Below are 27,209 nucleotides of genomic sequence, written 5' to 3'. Positions count from 1 at the left end.
TAGCACCAAAATGGCGAATATCAAACAGGCACAAATGCACTTTGACAGCCGCCAGTCCAGTGTTATATAGAGGTCAGTGCATAATATAGAACGTCATTGCCAGGGAGCCTTTTTCACAAAATAATTCTTGGTGTTATGAAATATTAGGTACAGCTTTATGTAAATAACACAACCCTAATGTCGTCAGAAGAGGTAAGAGTCACCAGTGGTAATTACAATATTACATTTATAATTATATAAGTTACAAAGTTAATAAGTTACAAAGGTCTTATTACTAAATGCCTTTTAAGGTGACTACCGCATGCTTAAATATGTGTGAAATCTTAATATATATATTTCTTTTGTACGTTTGTTGTAACTGAACTCCTCCTTAACGGCTGGACCGATTTTGATGATTTTTTCGTGTGTTCCAGTGAATTTGAGATTGGTGTGTGTCTTCAGGTGGATTCGAGAATGGTTTAGATTCACAATTGAACTAATTCCTAAACGGCTGGACCGATTTTTCAAATTTAAGACGTGTGTACAGGACAACGTCTGTCGGGTCCACTAGTAGTTATATAGAATAATTATAAATTATAAAACAACTTATAATGTAATGAAATAAGGAAATTAAGAAAATCTACGAAACAAGTCATGATATAGGTACTAAACAAATCAAGAGTATACATTAATTATTTACAATAATGAAGTTAATAGCGCTGTGCGATCTGAATTACACCTTATTGTTTGGCCGCAAGAGCACTATTTCTTTAATTGATATTGCGGAGTGAGACTTCTGTACTTGTACTATTACATATTCTTTGGTTTGGTGAGAAGTGACGAATGTCACTTTAAAATAACAAATAAGTAGTATTTTATATACTAATAATACTTTTCATATTTTTTTCTTTCCACTCGAAATTGGCGAAAAAATTTGCGCCCGACTGGAGCAGCCATAAAATCATTTGTTCAATTCTTGAAGGTCCATAAGTCGTAGTTAGGGTCCGGGAAAACTGTAGCCGGTAATAGATTCCAAACAGATGCTGCGCAAGTTTTTGGGCGCGGTTTTTGAACTTCGAATTTGTTTCATAATTTCGGGTTGTGAAAATCGACTACTGGTGTCGGTAGAAGATGATAGATGCCGTTATAGTACTTTTGCTACTCTTTAGCATCCACGCTGAAGACATCGCGGGCAGCTTATTTATATTCTGGACTCCACTGGGACGAAATGACAAATAAAAAAATATCTGACATTATAATTGGACATAGTTCCTGAAAAACGTTCCAAGCCACAAACATCAGATTTTAAGGAATTCGTGTTTAAAGTTTAATAAATATTGGTGTATTCCATACATGTGGGTTGGGCTACTAAGTCATGATGTCATTTAAAGACAGTAGGGCTGCCATATTTTTTCAGTCCGTTAATATGAATAACGTGACCAGTTTTGTGTACTTAATTCAATTTCGACATGATTGTGGTTCGGAACGTTTTTCTGGAATTACTTCCAATTATTACAATAATTGTTGTAAAGCTTTCTTAATTCTTTGTTGCTCTCCATTGAATTAATTACACTAGCAATTGTTTTGTTGTATGAGATTTCATCGGTCATCGTAATTATTATAGTTATTTTCCTCTACAGTTATCAAAGATCAGCTAAGAAAACTACAGAATATCTAAATTATCATTACAGTATGGGAAACATATAACTTTGATTGCGAAAGCTAAAAAATGAAAGGTTTATTTAATTTATTTTAGGTCCTTGCGTTATTTCTTATCAAACCTTTTATTGGCTCATGTATCATTCAATTTCCAATTACAAGGTGTACTCAACGAAAGCACTGTAGGTACACAGAGTATATGACAATTACATGTTTGGAAGGACATTAAAACACATGCCAAAACTTTAACACGCTGTTTTCGTTGGGTTTTGTTAAATATTTACCCCCTAATTCATAATAGTCTGCTAACTTAAGGCATTGCTAATTCTCACTCTGTCTTCTTCTATTGACCTAAGTCCGAATGAGAAAAAACACTCCTAAGCGGCTGTTTAAAGTTAGCGGACCATTCTGAATAAGGGGGTTAGTTTATGCATGCAACAGGCAACAAAGAGTCTTCATCGGCAAAATATCTTTTGTCCACTTTTAAACTTAACATTCTCTTTCGTACGTTAGTTTTCTTTCGCTCACGTTCATTGTTTATCTTTCTACATTTTTCAAACTCAAATTCAAATATTTGTATTCTGTATATTATAATGTAGCTGGTGTAATAACTGCAATGACACTATACTCTCGAAAAATTCAACTCGGTAACAAATCTATTGGCTGAATGGTTTCGCGGAGACGGCAAAGGCCAACAATATAATATGGTTCGATCTCTCTAGTCGGACTCGGCGTCAGTCGGTTGTAAATTTCAATGGTGTTCGACTGCAGCAAGTAAAAGCAAAATCCTTGCATGTTTCTTAACAATATCAAAGTTTGTCTTGGACATCGTCTTTCCACATCGAAAATCTATTTGGTAGATTAGCCCGCAGTTGTCTCGCGTTTTATAGATTATCCTCGACACCATAGATAATACACTAAATACCAGACTTGACACTGTCAAAGAAAGCGCTACGTACCTGTCACTTTGCGACCTTTCAGTTGTAGTTACAATATGGTATCGAATTTTGGGGACGCGCCGCGGTTTGTGACCAAGTTTGTCGCCTACCATTGCCTACAAGGGCGAAGCGTTCGCATACTGCTGCTACAAGACGTATACCAGCGGAAAAATGTGTCAGGCTTTTCCGTGTCATTAAACATATTGTCTATTTAAGAAAAGAGGCGACATGGCCTAGTCTACCTCTAGTCTAGCTTCAAATTGCCTAAATGTGGTTCCGCATAGCGTGGAAAAAGCTTCTCGCACAATACATGTCCTCAAGAATATAATAAATTTCCGCGATTAAAATTTTAACGCTTTCTAATATAAACTCAGCCCATTCATAGAGCGCTCGTTTTTACTCATATAATGAATATATTGGGATCACCCTATGTTAAGTTATAATCGTTTATGTAATTGTATGACGTGTAAAAGTAATTATGAATAAAAACTTGAACTTTAACTTTCTGCACGGCCATTTAAACTTTTATTTTGCTTATAATCTTTCACATTTTTAATGAGAAGTGACTGAGTATTGCTTGTGGAGAAAAAAGTGTTGGTGATAGAAACTGAAATATCATAAAAAAAACCTTTTTTTTATGGAATAGGAGGACAAACGAGCGTACGGGTCACCTGGTGTTAAGTGATCACCGCCGCCCACATTCTCTTGCAACACCAGAGGAATCACAAGAGCGTTGCCGGCCTTTAAGGAAGGTGTACGCGCTTTTTTTGAAGGTACCCATGTCGTATCGTCCCGGAAACACCGCACAAGGAAGCTCATTCCACAGCTTCGTAGTACGAGGAAGAAAGCTCCTTGAAAACCGCACTGTGGAGGACCGCCACACATCCAGATGGTGGGGATGATATCCTAACTTGTGGCGTGTCGTGCGAAGGTGGAACCTTCTATTAAGTAGGCTTTTTGTATCATTTATTATTAGATTATAGTTAAATTTTGAGTCTTTTTTTACTAATAACATTATTCTCATTGAGATTACTGTATTATTCAAATACAAATTTGAGATTTTTCCAGAAACAATAACTCTTTATTTCTCCATTCTTCTTTTATTCACGGGAACAATAAGCATTTTAATCTTAATATAATTTTTTCATCATCATCATCAGCCGTCCACTGCTGCACAAAGGCCTCCCCCAAAGATCTCAACGGCGATCACTCCTGCGCTGCCCTCATCCAACGTATTCCGGCGATCTTGACCAGATTGTCGGTCCACCTTGTGGGGGACCTACCAAGACTGCGTTATATTTTTTTACTTTAATATTAAAAGAGGCTAATTAACCACAGTCATCTGAATTCCGTTAAGTCATTATTGACTGAGAAGTAGGTTTATAATTGGTAAATATCAATACAGCTTATGGATGTCCCGGTTTCTATAGAAGGCTATAAGAATTGGTATACTGAATAGATTATTATATGAATTTAACAAAGATGTTTTAAGAATTTCAATAAAATTTCTTGGGGTCTGTATATACCTAAAACCACAGTCTACAACAATAGAATGCGCGAGCTTTGCATAGGCTATTTCAATGGTACGTTCAAGAAAGAGGCTCACAATATCTTTACGTACTTTGAATTTAAATGACTTAGTTATAAATATTATAATATAGCCGCCACGAGTAGCATTTTCTGCTAAGGCAATGTACTGTCAATGTTCCAACGCGCTATAAATAACAAAATTTAATCCATTGCTATCAACATCAGTATTTCCGACTCACGATTGATCACATGTCTCCAAACATGTACTGACGGGAATGTGGTGTTAAAAGAAGGAATGTAGCTCACCTTTTGTAATAAAAAAAACATAAACAGAATTATTGAAGTACTGAGCAGGCTATCTCATAAGGCTGCTATAAACATTCCATCTATAGAATCCAGACTGTATCTTATAAATCAAACTTTATTCAATATGTCAATTCTAATTTCCAAATCCATTATTTAGTTATAAAAACGCTCTTCTGTCTTAAGAATTTCAAACTAAAAATATAAATAAGCTATCAATAGACAGATTTAAAAAGAGATCACACATCATTTATAAATACCAAATCCAGAAAATGGATTAATATATCTACTGTCAATTTAGGACCAATTAAATATAAAAACGGCCGATACAAAGAAAATAATATACTCCTTAGTCCATTGATGTCGTGAATAAGGAAGCTGCCTGTGAAATTAGTGGCCTGAAATATTACACCAAGAAAAATAATATACAACGATAACTTGCAATGAGCGATTCTCTCCTAGCACAGATTATCTAAATCTACCATGAGAGTTTCATATGTGATTGTAAATGACTGTGTACAAATGAAGCAATTTTGATTTTAGAGTTTGAATGTAAGCAAGAAAAATAAAAATATCCTTGAATCGAAGCCATCTAAACTTATCCTCCTTAAACACCAATTGGATGCGATTTCGATGCCGCTCAAAATTTTGGAACCAATCATGAATCTGCATTTGAACAACTTTATCTGCTGTTTGTGGAAAATGTTGGGGAGAATACAGTCTTGAAGACGAGGCGTTTCATTATAATACTATTAGAAATTATTTTCAAAATCAAAATCCAAGTGATCAGAAGAATGAATGAAATATGCAAATTTTGTGAAGCTAAAAAATTCAAAGAAGAAACGCCAAGTATATGCTGTTCAAGTGATATAATTAAAGTACCAGAATTAAAACCACTGCCACCAGAATTTCAAGAACTTATGAAAGGAGAAACACAAAATTCTAAAGAATTCTTACAACAATTTAGAAATCACAATGCCTACTTTCAAGTACTTCATTTGGAGCAGCTGCAGAAATAAAAGAAAAAGGATTTAATTCAGTATTTAAATTACAGGGACAAGTATATTACAGAATTGGATCAATAATGTCACTCCCAAATAATACTCAGAAGTTTTTACAAGTTTATTTTGTAGGAAATGAAGAAGACTAACTGGAAGACTTTCAAGTTTTACAGAATTCCGTCGAGATGTATTTCTTCATTTACAGCGCTTTCTACATAAAAATGATGAGTTATTAAAGATAATATTGAAGATTGCAATGGGAAGAATGGCTTCGAGTGGTTATTAAATAATAATTCGAGCAGATCAAAAGGCCATTTGGTGAACATGAACGACGATTTGATGCACCTCAAATAAATGAAATAGCCGTAGTTATATATATATAGTAGACAATGAAAGTTATAGGGATATTGTGGTACAACGAGGAAGTAAAAATTTGGAACAAATCGCTGAAATTGGGAAGACGGAATACACGAGAATGCAAAACTGTAAACGTTGTAACTATACAAGAATGTATTTAATTAAACAAAATGTATAATATCAGTTAATGTAAGATGGTTTAAGATGATTTAAGATGTCTACTTAGTAGTAAGATAGTAAAAATAAGTAAAATCAATAAATTAATAAGAAAAAAGAAAATGTTTCTTTTATAGATAAAATATGTGATGTAAGTTGCTATAGATTATTTACATTAACAAATAACTATTTAATTAAACATGACCCAGCGAAGCATAAGAGTTAGTATATATACATAAATAAACGCGTGTGTCCCTATATTTCACTTTAAAGCCGAAACTGCACTTCTCGGTTGCATAGTTTTTGTATGTCGTAATACGTACAAGGGCGTAGAAGATCATTAATCTGAAATCATTTTGATTATTCTATATTATCTAGAGATTTATATATATCTAGAGACTTCTGGAATTATTTGGAAGGTTTTCAAATGTAAACGTGTATTCTAATCAAATGAAAATGTTTTAGAAAATTTTAGAATGATCTAGATTTATTTATATGAAAATATTGTGAAGTAATTTGTGATAGATTATTAACATTAACGAATAACTATACAATTGAAAATGACCCAGCGAAGCGGGTATTCACTGCTAGTTTTTTATGTATACATAGAACGAGAATGCGTTTTTTAGCATATACCGTGCTAATAAAATTTATAATGATATTAGATAGCAACCTACTGTCCTTACCATAGCAGTAAAGATGTTTTCATTGAACGTAATGTACTATATTATGATGCACTGACGGAGTTAAGGCGGTTAGTAAGTCAATAGCATAGCACGCGTCGTGCAACTGTATATTTATATTATTATTTTGTATTTTTACCGACGACAATGGTCTTTGAACAGTTTCTGAAGTGTGTAGGCGCGTACGTCTTCTGTCTGTATATCATAGATTCAATGTGGAGTGTCGTGGAACTCATTAAATCTTATTTAATGCAGTATTTCAATAGAGGAGATCGTCCTCTGTGGGAGAAGTATGGACAATGGGCTGGTGAGTTTAAGGGTGACTTCTTGTACTACTCTTAGATAAAGAACGTAGATTGCAAAAGAACGGATCGATTTTTTTTATTTAATATTTGATATGGTTATTTTAAAGATGTAATGAAGATGCTTCTTAGTAATAAAATACTAACGTTGTTATTTTGTTACATTTTCAATATAAATTTTATAAATCGATACATAATTATCTGCATTTTCGCCCGGTGGAAGCTGAGTAACCCAAATATAGATGCATTTTATGATTTTTCCCACAAATAATTTTTGTACAAACAACCCGGCTTTTGGAGTAAAATAAAAATGAAAAAACATGTAAAGTACGAAACAAAGCAAATAGGTAGCCATTTTTAACGATCATACCAATGATGTATTTTATATATGGACACGACATACACGAACAATCCCACTGCTCGACATAATATGCTGACGATCTTCAAATATTAAGGCTGACGACATAACTTGAGGATATCAATTTCCATCAACAAGATCCAAAGAGATTGACTGATTGGTGCAAATCGAACAATATGTCTTTGAAATTTAAAGGCATAAAGTCTAAACTCTTTACAATGCAACTCACACGTAATAAAGTGACCACAGTTAATACGTAGGTATACTCAAAAGTCTAAATGCTCATTGCCTATAGAATTTTACTGAATTTAAGGACCTCGCAATATGTTTTGATAAATAATTTAAATTTAAAAAACATTTAGACAACACAGTCAATCAAGCATTCAGAGTACTTGGTTTAATTATTACGAATACCAAATCATTTAAATTCTCCATCGACCAAAATAAAATATCTAAACTCTAACGCTCCATCTTAGAAAACTGCAGTATAGTTTGAAGTCCATAGTTATGATATATTTACTTAGCGTATTGAGAGTGTGCAAAGACGCTTTATGTATCATATTATGTCTTATTGATTTCTTAGCAAAGAGCTCTCAAGCTACAACCACATTACGGTTAGAAAGATAGTATTAGATCTTTTACTTTTACACAATATTTTTAACGGTAACATAGATTCACCATACTTTCTGCCAAAATTCCAAATAAATGTTCCTCTAAAGCTAATAAGAAAAAATGCCATTTCTTTGTCTGTAGTACTTAGTATCTTGGACTAATCTGATTCAAAACGCAAGAATTTCTAGGCTCTCTAGGTCATATAACTCACTGGCCAAATCTCAGAATATTGATTTATATTTGCCGTTTGCTCAGTAAAAAACGTAATTACTAAATTTACACAAGTGATTTAGATACTTTGTTTTCACATTTCATTTTTATTTTTCAATCTTATGTTAAATAATTGTTGATTTTAATTTTTAAATTGCTAAGCTTTCTAAAAACGTAGTTAAAATGTGCATGTAAAGAGTGTACACTAATAAATATTTGGATAATCAATTAATGCACAGAAATACAAGTTCAAGTACAAAGGTAATACGCCAAATCAAATATCAGAAATCTAAAATGAAAAAGGTTATCGGTTGGATGAACGTCATATAAAGGAAGTAAAATAATCATTCATAGTTTTATACTTTAAATTAAAGTCCCCATTTAAAAATTAATTACATGATGCGTAATGTCGTAAAAAACCATAAAAATAAATTACTCTACAATTTTTATCTTTTTTACAATCTTGATGCAATGAGACTTCTGCATACGACTTTTGGTCATTGTCCTCTGCTATTTTGTACTTGTTCTATTTTTTTGTACTATTTTGTTCTTTAGATTCATTCTATCAGTGAGATATTTTTACAAGATGTCGCCAAGCGAACATTATATTGTGTTTTGGTTTGACGTGTGCTGTTGATAGTGAAATTACCAGGCTGATGAGACTCTGAACATCTTGTATCTCCAGGAACTCTCGAACATAAGTTGCCTGCAACTTTGTTAATACCGTCCTCCTATCTCCTGTATTAACCTCCGCTATTTCTTTTTTTGGAGATAGGGTACCAAATTACCACAGTTTTGTTCCATTTCTCGTGTCCCTTATGTCCCCTTAGGTGTGTCCTGTCCATCTCCATTTGTTCTTGCAAATTGTGTATGTGACGTTTTGTTCTTTTTTCTGATAACAGTATTCCGTAGTATATCTGACAAGTCATCATAATGTGCAGCATATTATTATTATTGTTGCGTGTCATCCGTAAAAAAAATACCCTCATGCGCGCAAAAAAGGTTCATTTCTAAAAATAATTCTATTTGATAGTACTACCATAGGTTTTAATGCAGGCGTTCAATCCACACATACACTTTGGCTCAATGTGAAATTTTTTTCTCAAAAATGAAGTTTTGTGAATCCTTGTTACGACATCCCTCACGCAACCATGACTCACACCTTTATGGCCTTTGACTGAGGATGTGTTGGTACCTCTATCTATCTACAGTACGATATATAAACACAAACCTGACTGACGGCTCCATACCCACATTGTGCAAGGCACTCACTGCTATTTTGAGTTGTTTTACACCTTATTCCATTATTGTGATTTAATATAATCCTCGAAAAAAATGTGTGAAATGGCAAGAAATTATCAGTTTCTACACATAAGCTGTGCTTAACTATGAGTTACAATACAATTAATTATTATCGCCTTGTTAATTTAAAAATAAATTGCAAATAGGGCCTGAGGCGCGGAGAATGTACATAGTATCCATCTCCATCTTCGCGTCTTAAGCTTTCCAATGCGGAAATGCAAATAAAATGCAAGTAAAAATAATAAAGTATTTTTAATTTCTTGACTTACATTATAAAAAAATGCAACCTTATAATTTCTTCCTTTACATAAATCTCCATAAACATGAGATGACGAATCAAATTAACGTTGTTGATATGACGGGTCAAGAACGAACAAGTAAGAAGGGCATTAGTATCGCCAGCTGTGCCACAACCTAGACCGAATATCTCATACTTAGTAACATAGTAACATTCATGTTTCATGTTTACATAAATAGAACATTCGTTTTATAGTTTTTATAATCACAATCAAAGCGTATTAATTTTTATATACCTACTGCAGAATTATTCAATACTTACGAACAAGAAGCAGCATGGGCATCTACCACATGCTCTTCTACCCAAAATTTATTCTCGATCTAATAAAGCGAAAGTGCCAAGCAATAAAAGTATGGAATACAAAGTATCCACCAGATAAAACAAAGTTCAACAAGCTCGCCTCACAGCTAAATGGCACTCTTTGGCTCCATAAAAACAATGATATAAAATTATATTAACAATTTCTTGACGCCACACAAACAACAGACTACTCTTTGGAAAGCGACTAATAAGCTAAAAAGACCAATCTCCTTTAAAACATGATAGTAGTAACTGGGCGAAAAGCAACCAAGATAAAAGCGAGACTTTTGCAAAACATTTATCTCAAGTATGTACTGCACATGAAGGCTACAGTCCAACAAGAGAAGAAACAATATCAACACTTCTAAATATACCAACTGGATCTGACTAATAAGAAATTTACAAAAATGGAAGTAATGACGGCTATAAGAAAATTTAAAGTGCATAAAACCCCAGAATATGACCTCATCACGGCAAAAATAGTAAATGAATTACCATCCAAAGGAATAACTTTCTTAACTAAACTATTTAACTCTGTCCTATGAAGAAACTTTGTTCTCCCTCAATAAAAGGCATAAAGGCATTTATTTTCTCAAAATTGATTCCTTTAGAATTCTTTTTGATGTCATTTCTTATACTACTAGATACTACTACCGCTTCGGAAACAAATGGCGCTCTGAGAGAGAAGAAGCGGCGCAAGAAACTCTCCCAGCATTCTTTTTTTTGCGCTCTTTTCAATAAAAATATACAATATTATACAGTCGCTATAAAATAATCACAATCTAGTCCCAGGCTGTCCAATCATTTAGATATTCAGCAGTGGAGTAATAGGATTTACGACAGAGCCATTTTTTTTATAAAACATTTAAATTTATTTATAGATAATGCCTGAACAGTGGCTGGGACTTTATTGTAGAAGTGTATACATTTACCCTTAAAGCTATTATGTATCTTATCAATAGAAGGTATATAGAAATAGAAGATATAGAAATAAAAATAAGAAGAAGTTTATAGAAATGTTTATTTAATCAAAACAAATCTTATAACTATATTTACAATAATGGTAGATGCTCTTGGACGCCACGGGTTATCCTGCCTAAAATCGGCAGGCCGTATCAGTCGTCACGCCAGCATTAATGAAGTCATCCGCAGGGCATTTGCCGCTCTTAATATACCAGCTGTTTTAGAGCCAAATGGTATTACCCGCCGCGATGGCAAGCGTCCTGATGGAATGACGCTGGTGGCTTGGGCACGGGGAAGGGCGCAGGTGTGGGACGCTACTTGCGTCGACACTCTGGCTCCTTCTCATGTCCATGTTACGTCAGTTGGTGCTGGGGCTGCTGCTTCGACTGCCGAAGACAGCAAGCGTCGCAAATATGTTGGTCTCAGTGAGTCATACATCTTTGTGCCGTTTGGTGTCGAGACACTTGGCCCGTGGGGCCCAGAGGCGCGGAGAATGTTCAAAATACTATCTTCGCGCCTCAATAAGGCTACTGGAAACCCAAGCGCTGGCAGCTATTTCGGTCAACGGATCAGCCTTGCTATCCAACGGGGTAATGCTGCCAGTATTCTTGGTACGCTTCCACGTAATGATAGTTTTAATTTTATGTAGTCGTAGTATTGTAAATATAGTTATAAGTTTATAGAAATAGTATACAGAAATAATTCTCTCGAAGCCAGGTAAGGGTCTCACCGACGTACCGTACTCATATCAGTCTTCTACCTCCTCTCTTTTAAATTCTCGAACTCTTTATAAGCTCATGTTAAATTGTCAGAAAACAACTCAATCCCTGAGCACCAGTTTTGATTTAGGCAACGTCATGGTATGATAGAACAAGTAAATAGGATAGTGGAACAAATAAACAACGCTTTAGAACAGAAACTGTATATATCATCAGTGTTTTTGGATATTTCACAAGCCTTTTACAGAGTGTGGCACGATGGACTCCTCTATAAGGTACCTTTAACTTACCCATTAACAATTTTATGTTTCTAAAATCATACATCGAGGAAAAGCATTTCAACGTCAATCATATTGACAGTACCTATTACTAACCTCATTAATATCTAAGCAGGAGTCCTTCAGGGTAGCATCACGGGTCCCATAATATATATGATATAAACATATGATCTTCGGAAAGCAGATAAGTAGATACTCTTCTTAGCAGTCTATGCAACACCCTCTGGAGCGTCTCAAAATTACAAACTATTAGAACAATGATTAATTGTATGTATTTTCTTTCCTATATTATATGTGCGTGTTCTCATTGCAGGATATATATCTAAATGACAAAGTTCGAATTGATTACGCTGTTTACTATAGCCCACAATTAGTATTTTACATTCACAATATAAAGAATCTTTAAAACACAAACACTCTTCATACTCACATGAAACTTACACCTGACCGACCTTACGTAATGGTAATGTACATCCGACTGGTGCGTTGCTCACTCAGCCGGGTCTGGTGCTATTTGCCCGTTCAGCAAATTACAAAAGTGTGGGACACACCGTATCGCCACAGACGCACCTGCATGGCTGAATGGCGAATGAAACGAAGTCCGTGCATGAGACCTTGACACTGAGGCGCGAAAGCTGCCCCAAGGTAGAACATAATCAAGTAAAGATCCCTTAGTCCAATAGTAATTGTAATGGGCAGGGCGTATCAACTACCATCAGCTTAACGTCCTGCTCGTCTCATCCCATCTTATCATAAAAAAAGGTATTTCTAAGTCAAAAAATATAGGTTCTGGTTAAGTAATCAGTTACTTGTTAACCAGTTTTCGCAGTATAACCGAAAGAAAGTAACGGCCGTAATTTTTTAGTATAGATTTTTATGAAATTTAAAATAGATTAAATGAAAAACGGACTTAAAGACGGCAAGAGAAATAGGAGTAGAAGTTAACAGGTCAAAGAACACGCAGCGTGCAGAAGCCTTAATGCTCCACTAAGTATTCGGTTAATAATGGTTATTTTTATCAATCTATAATATATTATATATATAATAAAAATGGTCTTTGTTTGAGGCTCAATCACGCCTAAACCACTGATCGTATCGACATGAAACTACCACCATTCGATGCAAAATTTATCCTACATGGTTTATGGCTACTTATTTTTTTATCGTACCTATTTATAATGAGATGAATAAAATTTAATTTATTTCCTTTTAAAATTCGCCCAGAAAAGCAGGCGGGAACGGCTAGTATACTGTAAATGTGAATGTGAAGTTAAGAAGTTTCTATTGTTAATATTTTCTTTGTATAAAATTTTTGAAAGTCAGCTTTTTCATATATACTATCTTTCTTGTGCTTCATTGATATGGTTTTTTAATAATTCTAAGAATAAACTAACGGTCTCATCATGAGTAAATTACTGTTGCAGTGGTAACGGGGTGCACGGACGGTATCGGCAAGTACTATGCGTTGGAGCTCGCTAAGAAGAACATCAACATTGTGCTGGTCAGCCGGAACCCTGTCAAGCTGCAGCATGTCGCTCAGGAAATTGGTTTGTAAAGATACCCCGTGACATCTCATCTACATTCAAGAAATCAATTGTAACAAAATATGTTATGTCTAATATTTTAATAAATGTAGTCGTAATTTAATTTTAGTCGTAATACAATTTTTTAAAGCTTAAACGTTATTGATTTTTATTAAATCTGTCAATATTAGAGAGAGATGACTCATCAACTGTTTAGCATTTAATTTTGTCGTCTGCTATTTTTACTGTCACTCTGGGTCGTGTTGATTTACTAAAAGAATGTAGACAATTTATGCGTCAGTACAACTTCGTAGGAATCTCAAATGCATCTTGACATTTGGTATTAAAGTTACATTACACATACCCATCCCTTTAGTTAATTGTTAATTGTTGAGATAACGTTGAGATGGTCTCTTGTTACTATTTTTTTGTCTTGAATCAAATCGATACTTATACTTCATACTACTTCTTTTTTTGCCAAGTCTTTGCCGCTAAAACCTTAGACAAAAGCTATAACAACAATGGCAATTGTCAATATCAGATATAACACAATATTCCTTTCGTACATAGTTAGACGCATAAAAATACTTTAGTTACGAATATTAAATAATGTACCCCAAAAAGTGATTATAAACTTTATTTCGAATTAAAATATACAATTATAATAATTATTATTTAAAAATAAAAAAATATTTATGGAGCGAGACGTGCAAGAGGCTCAGAGAGATTATAACAGATACCATTCATGCATGTTTGCACTAGTTCAGTAGACGCAATCCGTAAAATATCAAACTTCGAATATTACCTAAGCGAACGCATGCATCTCTAAAGTAAACAGTCAAGTCTACCATTTCTGATCCTCTAGTCAAATGTTTGATTGTTTGATCATAGAGAGCATTTTGTATCATTTTCTCTATTACTTAAGTGTGACGCCACTAGCATAGTCGACATTAGAGAAAAGTAATTTGAAAATCTCAGCGTTTAATCCGCTTTCAAGACTTGAATAGTCTTAACGAATGCGCCTTCAGCACTCTCTGAAAAACCTATGAAACCTTTCTTTTCAAACTGTTTACTACTTTTCTTTGCATTGTAACTAACTCTTTCTTCCTCCGCACAATCGCGAGGAATAATTATACTGTTATGTAAATTGTTGAACTCACTTTCAAGTAATCATTTATTGATTCATAGTGCAGATCTTCTTTGCTTTGGATTGTCTACTTTGTCTCCATTACGGTCTGGTCTACCTCTGCAAAATGCTTTGGGACGACAACTTAATCAATCTTACAGATCTACTTTACTTTGAATTGTGTACTTTGTCTGCAATATTGATTGGCTCTGCAAAATCCTTAGAAAACGCGACTTAATTTATATAGTAATGTGGAATTCACCACAATCTTAGTATTAATCGATCCATAGAGCAGATCTACTTTGCTTTTTTAAATTACACAAGTACTTAAGTTGTACGTCCAAAATAATTGTTGATATTAGCACAATATAATCATAAATCGTATCATCATAATCACATCCACAGTGCATTTTACTCTCATTGACAAGTAATCATTGAAATGATTTCCTTTCGGGAGGTATTCAACTCGTAATGACAGTTCCTTAAAATCGTGTTTACTCACTCTAAAGCCTTTCTTAATTCCAATATAGAACGTTCAAATCAAATAACTTAAACCAAAAATATTTTAATTCATAGTTTAATTACGCTTCACTTGAAATACGTAATTTTTTCATACAGCTCATTCGGAATGCAGATTGCCTTAGAGAAGAACGAACAAGAAATTCTATGGTTGCTCTTTATTGCCAGCTTCATGGGCACCTTACCTGAGGGCTGCAATTTTAATAATGTCTAATATTTTTCATTAAGCATTTAGTTAATACTTTATCTTGTTTGCGTCTGTTTTGTTGTAAGTGGCTTTAAAATATATCATTAATTCATTCCATTAAAATCATTATAAAGTTAGTAAAATTAGTTTAGTTTAGTCCATTATTCTATCACTACATGAATTAATTATTCGTAGAGAAGCACGGTGTAAAGACAAAGATAATAGTAGCTGACTTCAGCGAAGGTCCTAAGATATACCAGCACATCGAAGAGGAGTTAAAGGGTATCGACGTTGGAATACTAGGTAATATTATATGCTAATATTTTATAAATTAAATCGCTCTAGTTTAGACAAAATATTAAGATTAAATGGAAAATGGGGGATTTTGTATGGACCCCGCTCCCACCCTCCAACAGTCATGTTATGCGTCTGAATTAATTCACTCGCACCCAAAAAGAGTAAAATACCTGTTTTAGTTGCAAAATCAATTTATAATAAAAATAAACTTTTTTTTGGGAAAAATGCGTTTATCCTAAGATAAATTCATGTTTTTTGTAACAAACGATTATAAAATAAATCATATATAATAAAAAATCATGTAGTAAAAATAAGAATATTTTAAGCCCCACCCCTTCCCCGCTTTCACCTCCCCGAGGACCGACGGGTTACCTCTGCTAGTCGTGATGTTACTTAATATATCAATATTTTTATAGTTTCTGGTAAAATAAAGGTTATCTATTTTGAAGACAACAATAGTTTTCCGTATTCTATTTCTCTTTACTGCACACTAAGTAATTGTATATGTAAAAAATATATCTTATAATTGGAAGGCCAGTAACCAGGGAGGCTCCTTTGCACAGGAAGCCGGCTAGATTATGGGTACCACAACGGCGCCTATTTCTGCCGTGAAGCAAACATTAATGTGTAATTAACATGTGTAAACATTACTGTGTTTCGGTCTGAAGGGCGCCGTAGCTAGTGAAATTACTGGGCAAATGAGACTGAACATCTTATGTCTCAAGGTGACGAGCGCAATTGTAGTGCTGCTCAGAATTTTTGGGTTTTTTCAAGTATCCTGAACGGCACTGCATTGTAATGGGTAGGGCGTATTAATTACCATCAGCTGAACGTCCTGCTCGTCTCGTTCCTTATTTTCATAAATATATATATATTAACATAAAAAAAAAAATTAAAGTATATTATAAATCCGAAAATATATTTGGAATGTGGCCCCATAGTAAAAAATAACCTTTTCCGTTTAACCTGGACGTTTCTGATGACACTTGTTTGTGTGTCAATATTATTATTATTATATTAATTTTTAGAGAACAAGATTAGCAACACTGGAATGAAGTGCTGCTCTGTGTTATTTTAAACTCATTACCGTATTCTAGGGAGTACCGCGATTGCTCATGTCACTTCGAGACATAATATATTTTATCTCGTTTATTCTCGGGAGTACTTAAGGGCGCCGTAACTAGTAAAATTACTGGGCCAATGTGACTTCGGTTTAAAGAACTTTAATTTCTCATTAAGACTGTCGTCACTTACATGAGAACTTAACATCTTATGTATTAAAGTGACGAGTGCAAATGCGATAACGAACAGGATTTTTTGCTTCAAACAAGAACCCTGAGCGGAACTGCATTGTTATGGCAAGCGCGTTACACCTACCACCCACATACCAATATTAGGTGAATATATTGCTCGTCTCGTAACTTGCTCTAAAAAACCTATTATAGCTGACATTTTTTTGTATGACAAAATCTGGACTTAAGTGTCATATCCTTGACCAAGCTGCATAAAGTGAATTTGATTTGATTTTGTTCTGATTTTTATTTTGATTTGATTCGTAAAACGGTTTCAGTTAACAACGTGGGAGTTGCTAATGAGTATCCAATGCCGTTGTGCGAGCTGCCACCCAGCAAGGTGTGGGAGATGGTTCACGTGAACGTTTTGGCTGTGTCCAGCATGTGTCGCATGCTGCTCCCGGGAATGGTGGCGCGGGGGAGGGGCGCAGTCGTCAACATGTCATCAGCCTCTGAAATGCAATATATGCCCTTGTTGTCGGTCTACGCAGCTAGTAAGGTAACTCGTGTCACTGGAGTAATACTACGTAGATTATTAAAAGTTACGAGGAGATCATAGCTACTGTATTGACTACTTTCTCGCTCAAGATATATAACGTATAACAGATATAAAGGGATATTTCCATTAGGTAGTTCTATAATAATTTGAACGCGTAACCCGTAACCCGAGAAAAGTAGATTCGAGTCCCGCATTGGCCATAAATTTTGGTACAAATTAAATTTATATAAATAATCCCAGAAGTGAGGGGGATGACTTAAAAATAACAAATTGTAAACACCGTTTTTTTAATTACGTTACATCAGCTCTACTATTAGTTATGCATTGCAGGTGTACACAAGAAGTTTCACACATGCAATCCGCGAAGAATACGCACCACATGGCATTTATGTGCAACACCTGTCACCATTCTTCATATCCACAAATATGATAAGCAACTTCTCCAAGAGACTGATGGAGGGAAATCTCTTTGTTCCTGATGCGGAGAAGTACGCACGCAGTGCTGTCAATTTGCTCGGCAGAGTTCATAACACAACGGGTTTCTGGATACACGGTATAATGGTAAGACTATATTGACAATTTAATAACAGACCTATGATTTGTTTTGGTGATCTCTACATTCGACATTGGATGGTGTAATGGTATTTCAAATCAAATCAAATCAAAATCACTTTATTCATGTAGGCCAAGGAAATGACAATAATAAAACAAAAAGGTTTCGTTTTTCGTCTTTTTTTTATTTATTACCAGATCAGAAAAGGTTGAGCTGTAATGAGAAGAAGTGGCAAGAAACTCATTACCACTATTTTAAATGAACATTTCCAGCTTCTTCACTTAAAACATCATTTCAATTACAATATAATATATACATGAGTAAATCAATGTAAATTATTAAGTTTAAAACACAAAAATGATTGTGTAGAGTTGATAGTATTCTTTAGTTATCTTAGTTTAATATTTATAATAATGTGACAAGCGTGTTCTATATTTATGGAAATAAGGATTTTCTTGAAGAAGATATCTGGATTATGAACAATTTTATCTACACCCATGCTTTAAATCCTCTATTAAACATTCTAAAACAGTTAGCTTATTGGCAACATTAAAACACCCAATAACCATTACATCATCCAAACGAGTGTTGTAATGAAATTCAGTACAACATTACATCATCCTTTTTCATTACAACGCACTTTTTGATGTTATCACTAGGACTGGATTTTTTAATGTTAGCAGTAAGCTAACTGTTTCAGAATCTTTTATAGTTGATTCATATTATCGGTGTAGATAAAGTCTTGTATACAACTGTTTATACTTAGGTATAAAAACACTCATGTGATACTACATACATTATAATAGTATAATAATAGAACAACCCACATTCGTGTTTTAATACCCCAAATTACACAACAGTTGAATAAATATCTATTAACGTAGAGGTCGGGTATTGAAAGAGATTTATAAAATCATTAATATCAAACTGTAATGGCGAGGTATTTGATAACTACTTTATGTGTTTGATAAATCTCGAGAATAAGTATTTATGAAAATAAAAAAATCTAAAATCTTGTATTTCTAGAATAACCTGCACAAAAGTTGTAACGGCTAGAAAATACGACGAAAGTTTTCTAAAAAAGGAAGCTATTTGGAAATGCTTCGTTTCTTGCAAGTTCATTTCGTCTACCGACTACAGACGTAAATAATTTTAATTTAAAGAATTATTTTTTTAAGTCGGTGCGAATATGCAAATCTTAAATTATAAGGAATAGCAAAAAGGATCACTCTGACTCAGAGATGTCTAAATCTACTCAGAGATGTCTCAGACCCAATTTAGATGAAAATGCATATTTAAAGCATCATTTGTGTTTTGGAACATCAATATATCAATAAAACGTTTTAATTGTGAATTAATTATCAATTTTGTTTCTTACAGTATACCATCTGCAAACTTGCTCCGGAGTGGGTCAGGATGCACTTAGGAAATGTATTGACGTATAATTTCAGAAGAGAATATATGATTAATAACGTTACTAAGTTAAAATGATTGTTATAAATTTAATAAATTTTACAATTTAATATTTAAAAAACGATATATTTATGCCTTGAGAAGGACTGAATTTTTTACAAACTATATAAAATGAATGAATCAAAATTCTTTATTGCACTGAAAATAAAGTAACATTGTTTTCTGTTACAATTCCAACATCTTAGATGATCATATTATAAAGGCTCTTGGCCTTTAAAAATTCTCATATAGCCTTAAACATTATTCGGTCGTGTTTATTTGTTCAGAATTTTACATACCTTTAAAATTTAATGCATTTTAAGCAGTGCAGTTGGAGTTTTAAGAAAATATATGGTTTTGAATCCTTATAATTATTAAACTTACAATTGTAGAAGTACTGCTCAATTTACAATAATAAATGAAGGCAACACTCTGCATACCTATAAGTTATATATAAGTGTTAAATATAAGAAATTTTATATTATAATTAGTCATAATATTAATTGTATATAATATATTTGGTAAGCCTTTTTAATAAATAAATAAATTCCTTTTAAGTTAATACCCGTTTTGGAAATTGCCAAATTTCCTTGATGAGATTGATTGTTAAAAATATGAGAACCCTTTTTGAATTATGCATTTACAGATTGTACATGGTCTCAAGCCTCTGCACTGATATGGTTTGGTGGTTTGTGTACTCATAAAGTTTCGGGCCTTGCTTTACCAGCGTTTCTATCTTCAGTTCATAATCCGCAGCCTTAAGTTACTAGAATTGTAAATTGTGTACCAGGTAACAGAGATTGCGTATTTGAACAAAGCCAAAAATGCTTGGATAATATTTTTCCAGACGATTTGAAGTGTCAAAAATCATGAGACGCACTGCTTTGTAGGTCAGCCGTTGATGATCACAACTGAGCGTGTCGAATAGCGTACCCGTACATAATACTCAGAATTACTGAATGATATTTGCTGAAGGTCATTCAGGTTTAAGTTCCGACTTCGACACACTCAGATGAGGAGGTATGTGTCATCTATGAGGACATTACAACAGCCATTCACACTCCTAAGACCCACTTCAACGTTGGCATGGGAGATTTCAACGCAAAACTGGGCAAAGAACGAGACACATAAGACGTTCACCGATGTTCTCGTTTAATCCAAAAATGGTAGTGAACAGGAGCGAAGGAACAACAAATTCGAGCATTCTCGCAAATAGATAATAAATTTGTATTTTGAATACCCCACCCCTTTCAGAGTTGGTGGTAAATTTTATTATTTCTCACAATAATCTTAATACGGAACGAGATGACCTCAAAATAAATTATCATCATAATCAGCCGGAAAACTTCCACTGCTGGACAAAGGCCTCCCCCAAAGATTTCCATGACGATCGGTCCTGCGCTGCCCTCATCCAACGTATTCCGGCGATCTTGACCAGATCATCGGTCCATCTTTTGGGGTCCTACCAACACTGTGTCTTCCGGTACGTGGTCGCCATTCGAGGACTTTTCGGCCCCAACGGCCATCTGCCCGTCGAACTATGTGCCCTGCCCACTTCCACTTCAGTTTCGCAATCATTTGGACTATGTCGGTAACATTGGTTCTCCTGCGGATCATTTCTGATTCGACCTCATTTCCATCTTCAGGCACTGTGGTATTTCGGACGAGAAGATCGCTGCCCATCCGTGTTGGATTTGACGAGTGACTTCTTTCGCGAAATCGTACCTGCCTAACTGGATTGTTTGTCCGAAGTAGACGTACTCGTCGACAATTTCTAGAGTACAGTTCCCAATTGTTACGGGAGTAGGTGCGACATGGACATTTGACATGATCTTTGTCTTTTCCATGTTCATTTTGAGACCTACTCCTTGGGAAGCTATATTGAGGCCATCGAGCATATGGCTTAAGTCTTCCATGGTCTCTGCTATGATTACGATATCATCTGCAAGCCGAAGGTGAGTGATGTATTCGACGATGATGTTGATGCCCAGTCCGTTCCAGTTCAGAAGCTTATAGACATCTTCCAACGCAGCGGTGAACAGCTTGGGCGATATGACATCGCCTTTTCTGACTCCCCGCTGCAGTCGGATTGGCTTCGAGATCTGATCCTGGAGTTAGACTTACATGGTGGCGTTTCTATACAAACACTTCAACGCTTCGATATATCGGTAATCAATGTGGCACCTCCGGAGAGACTGAAGCACCGCCAAGGTATCTTCGATCGAATCAAAGGCTTTCTCATCGTGGCTGGTTATACTCTTCTGTCTTCTGTATAACCTTCCGCAGCGTATGTATGTGGTCTATGGTGCCAAAGCCTTTTCGGAATCCGGCTTGTTCGGCAGGCTGGAAGTCGTCAAGGCTTGGCGCACGAGACGATTCGTGATAATCCTAGAAAACAACTTATATACATGGCTCTGAAGTGATATGGGCCTATAGTTCTTTAAAAGCATTTTATCGCCCTGGATACCTGGGATATCTTCGGTATAGTGTCGGGTTAATTTGGGTCTTGGGCCTTCAGCCCGGTTGGTAACTGGTGTCTGTTCGGTCGTGTTTATACACGCACTTATGTGTCCGTAGAACTTCTTGACTTCCCTCAAAAGTTCGGGTTTAGACGAAACAACCCTGCCGTCACCGGTCTTCAGCTTCGTCAGTTGGCTCTGCCCAATAGACAAATCGCGTGCGAATACTTTTGAGCCTTTGTTACGCTCTATGGCGGCCTTCACACAATCTGTATTGTAGCGGCGTATATCGCGAGTCAATGACTTGGAGATCTGTCTATTTAGCTGCCTGTACTGGGAAGCATCGTCCGGGATTCGACGGGTCACTTGGCGTCTTAAGTCCATCAATTTGAGGGAATAGTCTGAGATTTTTCTGGCTCGTTTTCAACGGCTAGCCTTGAAGAACTTAGACCCAGCCGTTTGTACAGCTGCCACGAACCTGTTATTATACTGGTCCACGTCAACACAGTTACCGAGCCATTCGAAGCGGTATTGCAATTCGAGTTGATAGTTTTCGGGGTTTTGGATCCGAATAGGTGCGGGTCGCAGCATAGACTTCACCAGTTGAGACCGCTCCAGTTTTGGATTTATATTCAATGTGCCTCTTACAATGCGGTGATCACTTCCAGTTTTCACTGAGTTGATCACGGAGACATCATTGAATTCAAATTCAAATATTTTTATTCAAAATAGGATGTGACATCACTTATTGAAAGTCAAAAACTACCACCCATTCCAAATTGAATGCCCTAGACCTGAGAATAACGGGCGCAACAAACTCAGTGGGCTTTTTATTTCATCGAAAAAATATGTTTACAAAGTAATAGTGTACTTTTTATTTAATAGCCTGAGGGTGGTCACTCCATTTCCAATCTGTGGTATCATTTAGAAAGTCATTTATGTTATAGTAACCTTTACCACACAAACGTTTTTTAACAATTCTTTTGAATAACAATTCTTTTGATTTTGAACATTTTCTGGGATCTTGTTGTAAAAGCATATACATCGCCCCACAAAAGACTTACTAACTCGACTTAGCCGAGTAGTAGGCATTAAAACTTTATGTCTGTTCCTGGTGTTAACATTATGGTTATGACAGTTTCTAGCAAATTCACTTATGTGCCTATGAACAAACATTACATTATCAAGAATATATTGAGAAGCAACAGTCAAGATGTTAATTTCTTTGAATTTTGCTCTCAATGCTCTTTAGAACCTAGCGAATAGCCCTCTTCTGCAGCACAAATATTGTATTAATATTGTCTAATCTTTTTAACCGCGTATGCTGCAGAACTAAGTCTGTTCGCCAATCCTTCAATATGGGTGCCCCGTTGTAATTTGGAATCTATAGTTATGCCAAGAAATATAGCAGATTCCACCGGTTCTATGACCTCTCCATTTAACAAAACACTTGTATCTACATTTTTGACATTTGGTACGGTAAATTTAATGTATTTAGTTTTCTTGCTATTTAACAATAGGTTATTAGCGCTAAACCAGTACACAATGTCAGATAGACTATTGTTCACTTCGTCATAGCTTGGTTTCTTTTCACTTTGAAAATCAGTGAATTGTCATCTGCAAAAAATACTACTTTATGTTTTTTCTCTATTAGATTAGGAAGATCATTTATATAGACAACGAAGAGGAACGGTCCAAGAATAGACCCTTGTGGTACCCCCATACTGAGAGGAGTCCCAGGAGATCTCCTGCCATTCACGTCGATCCTTTGAATACTATTGTTTAGATATGAAGTCAGAAGATCGAGCGCAGTTCCTTTTATGCCATAGTGGTGTAGCTTCCTGACCAGCGTAGTATGTTGAACACAATCAAAAGCCTTAGATAAATCACAGAAGATGCTAAGTGCATTATGCAATTCCTCCCAGGCATCAAAAATATTCTTGATTAGCCTAGATTGTTGACACCTGCTTCCGTTGTTGAACGTCCCCTAGCAAAGCCAAATTGTTTCAAATGAAGTAACTTATGAGAGTTAAAGTAATTAGGCATTTGGCATAAAATTATTTTTTCAAAAAAAATTCTAAGTGTCGGCAAGACCGACACAGGACGATAGTTATTCGGGTCAGAAGAGCATCCCGACTTAAATATTGGTGTAATTTTACTATGTTTCAGAAGATCAGGAAACACCCCACGATTAATACAATTATTAAAGACTATTGCAAGATATGGTGCTATGACATCAATTATTGAACTTATTATTTTAACAGAAATGCCCCATATATCAGCAGTTTTTTTCATGTCGAGAGACTTAAAAGTTTTAATTATTTCTCCAGGGCTAACAAAACTAAAATTGAAAGTTTGTTGGCATTCTTTAACATTTTCCAGAAGAAGTGACTCAGCAACACTGGTGGAGGAGACAAGAGTGCTTGTGATAGAAACTGGAATGTCAGAAAAAAAAATCTCAAAAGCAGAAGCAACTTCCTGCTGAGATTGAATTATAGTATTGTTTATTGATAAATTGTATTCAATGTTGCGGTCTTTCACTCTTCCAGATTCCCATTTAATCACATTCCAAGTCATCTTTATTTTATTCGGTGCATTTTTAATTATCTGTCTGATATGCAGACTTTGCAATAGAACACACACATTTTTAAATAATTTAGAGTATTTTTTAACATACTCGAGAAAAGATGCATCATGATTATAATATATTGATCTCTCACTATATAGTTTATATAGCCTTTGTCTGCTCCTATGAATGCCACCTGTTGCCCAATCATTAAATATAAGTATTTTCGACATAATGAAGTTTTCTATATCGAAGATTTCGAAATGCTTCGTTTCTTGCAAGTAATTTCGTCTACCGACTACAGTCGTTTAAATAATTTTAATGTATAGAATGATTTTTTAAGCTTGTGTGAATATGCAAATCTATAATTAACTAATTGTGTTTAAATCTTTGACTACATAATATGTATATGACATGTATATTTTGTGTAGATGCAAATATAATGTAACAATGAAATATTATGTACTGTAAGCTAAGAATTTTATTATTATACCTACGCATAATGACGTGGAGCAAATGTAATTTGCATTCCCTTTTCGCAAATGTTTTGATTTGTATAGGATTTTTTTGTTATCTTCTATACACACATTATGCAAATAAAGAATTATTATTATTATAAGGAATAGCAAAAAGGATCTACTCAGAGATGTCTCAGGCCCAATTTAGATGAAAATGCATATTTAATCATTTGGGTTTTGGAACATCAATATATCAATAAAACGTTTTATATGTGAATTAATTATCAATTTTGTTTCTTACAGCATACCATCTGCAAACTTGCTCCGGAGTGGGTCAGGATGCTCTTAGGAAATGTATGGACACATAATTTCAGAAGAGAATATTTGATTAAAAACGTTACTAAGTTAAAATGATTGTCATAAAAAATTTTTTTTTACAATTTAATATTAAAAAAACGATATATTTATGCCTTGAGAAGAACTAAATTTTTTACAAACTCTATAAAATGAATGCATCATAATAATTCTTTATTGCACTGAAAATAATTCAAAAAGATGACCATATTACAAAAGCTTGGCCTTTAAAAATAATAAAAAATGTTAATTGTATATATATACTTATTTGGTAAGCCTTTTTAATAAATAAATAAATTCCTCGTAAGTTATGGAAATTTCCAAATTTACTTGATGAGATTGATAGTTCACTTGAAAATATTAGAACCCTTTTTGAAATGTGCGTTTACAGATCATGCATGGTCTCAACGCCTCTGCACTGATACGGTTTGGTGGTTTGGGTACTAATAAGGTTTCAAGTCTTGCTTTACCAGCGTATCTTCAGATCATAGTGCGCAGCCTTTGGTTAGGTTAGGTTAGGTTAGAATTGTAAATTATATACCAGGTAACAGAGATTGCGAAGTAGAACGAAGCCAACAATGCTTGTATAAAATTGTTCCAGACGATTTTAAGTGTCAAAAATCATGGGACGCACTTCTTTGTAGGTCAGCCATTGATTATCAGAACTGAGGTGTGGAGCGTTTCGATTAGGGTAGCGTACCCGTACATAATACTCAGAATTACTGAATGGTATTCTCTGAAGGTCATTCAGGTTTACGTTCCGACTTCGACACACTCAGACGAGTAGCTATGTGCCATGTTTGAGGACATCTCAACAGCCATTCACACTCCTAAGACCCACTTCAACGTAATGGGAGACTTCAACGCAAAACTGGGCAAACGTACGGCGATGAGTTGAGAGTGGGGAAACTTCAATCCCAAACCAGGAATGTGTTTTTATGAAATTCTATACTTTAACCCAGGGGTGCTCAATATTAAACTGCTGGCGATCTACCTCAAAATTGTTAGACTACGATCGATCGGCTCTGAGAGGCTTCAAGTATGTGTGATGAAGAATTGTCGTCTAGGTAGAGTGTCACGATAACATAGATTGCGCAAAATATGCATTTTTTTGTCGAGGTAGGTCTGCTCTTAAATGTCAATGAAAAATCTCATAATTATTATACAAAATTGCGAGTTTATTGGTGTCACACATATACATCCTAATTTATCAAATTTATATATTTTCTGTGTACTCCTTGTTCATATAGTGAATCCCAAAGATATTTATGTTTGATTGAGTCAAACGCTTTACTATAATCAACGAAACCTATATAATATGATTGATTGTACTCATTACATTTTTCAATGATTTGTCTGATTACCAGTATGTGGTCTACGGTAGAGAAATTATTACGAAAGCCTGCCTGTTCTCGAGGTTGAGACTCGTCTTATATTTTCGTTATTCTATTTAAAATTATTTTTGTGAAGATTTTATAAAGATTTGGCAATAAACTTATTGGTCTGTAATTTTCAATCATTTTCGTGTCCCCCTTTTTATAAAGCAGTATTATTGTGGTTTGTTTCCATTGATTGGGCATATTTTCACTTTCAACGATTTCATTAAAAAGTTTTGTTAAGATCGGTATAGTTTCAGACATTGTTCCTTTGAAAAGTTCGTTACATATTTTATCCTCTCCCGGTGCTTTATCGTCTTTCTGTGTTTTAACCGCTCTCTCAACTTCACTCTGCAAAATATATGGTATTTGTTCGTTTCTCGTGTATGATGTATTGGGTTTATATTTTGTTCTTATCCTTTTGAATTGTCTTCGTATAGATTTCTATAAAAATTCGTAGTGACCTCTAGAATATCAGTACGTTTTATGTCAAAAGTTACATAAAATAATCATGTTTAAATATATTCAAAGTTCAACGCTAGAAATTGTACAATTTAATAAAATTAAATACTACAACTGATAAGTAAGTAGCACATTAAA

At 34.7% G+C, this 27,209-nt stretch overlaps 1 protein-coding gene across 1 annotated transcript; it reads left to right on the top strand.

Annotated features, from left to right (window-relative positions):
* Nucleotides 1–6,700: 6,700 nt before the first annotated feature.
* On the top strand, nt 6,701–25,293 carry LOC126980065 (hydroxysteroid dehydrogenase-like protein 1). The gene is made up of 6 exons (XM_050829685.1): nt 6,701–6,913; nt 13,373–13,495; nt 15,499–15,606; nt 17,171–17,391; nt 17,722–17,952; nt 25,183–25,293. The coding sequence occupies exons 1-6, from the start codon at nt 6,754–6,756 to the stop codon at nt 25,291–25,293; spliced, it is 954 nt and encodes a 317-aa protein (XP_050685642.1). The 5' UTR covers nt 6,701–6,753.
* Nucleotides 25,294–27,209: the final 1,916 nt, after the last annotated feature.

This window comes from Leptidea sinapis, chromosome 4, assembly GCF_905404315.1.
Source record: "Leptidea sinapis chromosome 4, ilLepSina1.1, whole genome shotgun sequence".
Classification (NCBI taxonomy): domain Eukaryota; kingdom Metazoa; phylum Arthropoda; class Insecta; order Lepidoptera; family Pieridae; genus Leptidea; species Leptidea sinapis.
This window is presented reverse-complemented; position numbering and strand designations above follow the sequence as displayed.

What these genes read in the sequence shown, in the direction of transcription:
- LOC126980065 (XM_050829685.1), top strand. Translation starts at nt 6,754, where the DNA reads ATGGTCTTTGAACAGTTTCTGAAGTGTGTAGGCGCGTACGTCTTCTGT. An exon ending in GCATGTCGCTCAGGAAATTG is followed by an intron (nt 13,496 to 15,498) that starts GTTTGTAAAGAT and finishes AATTATTCGTAG; the next exon opens with AGAAGCACGGTGTAAAGACA. An exon ending in CGGTCTACGCAGCTAGTAAG is followed by an intron (nt 17,392 to 17,721) that starts GTAACTCGTGTC and finishes TATGCATTGCAG; the next exon opens with GTGTACACAAGAAGTTTCAC.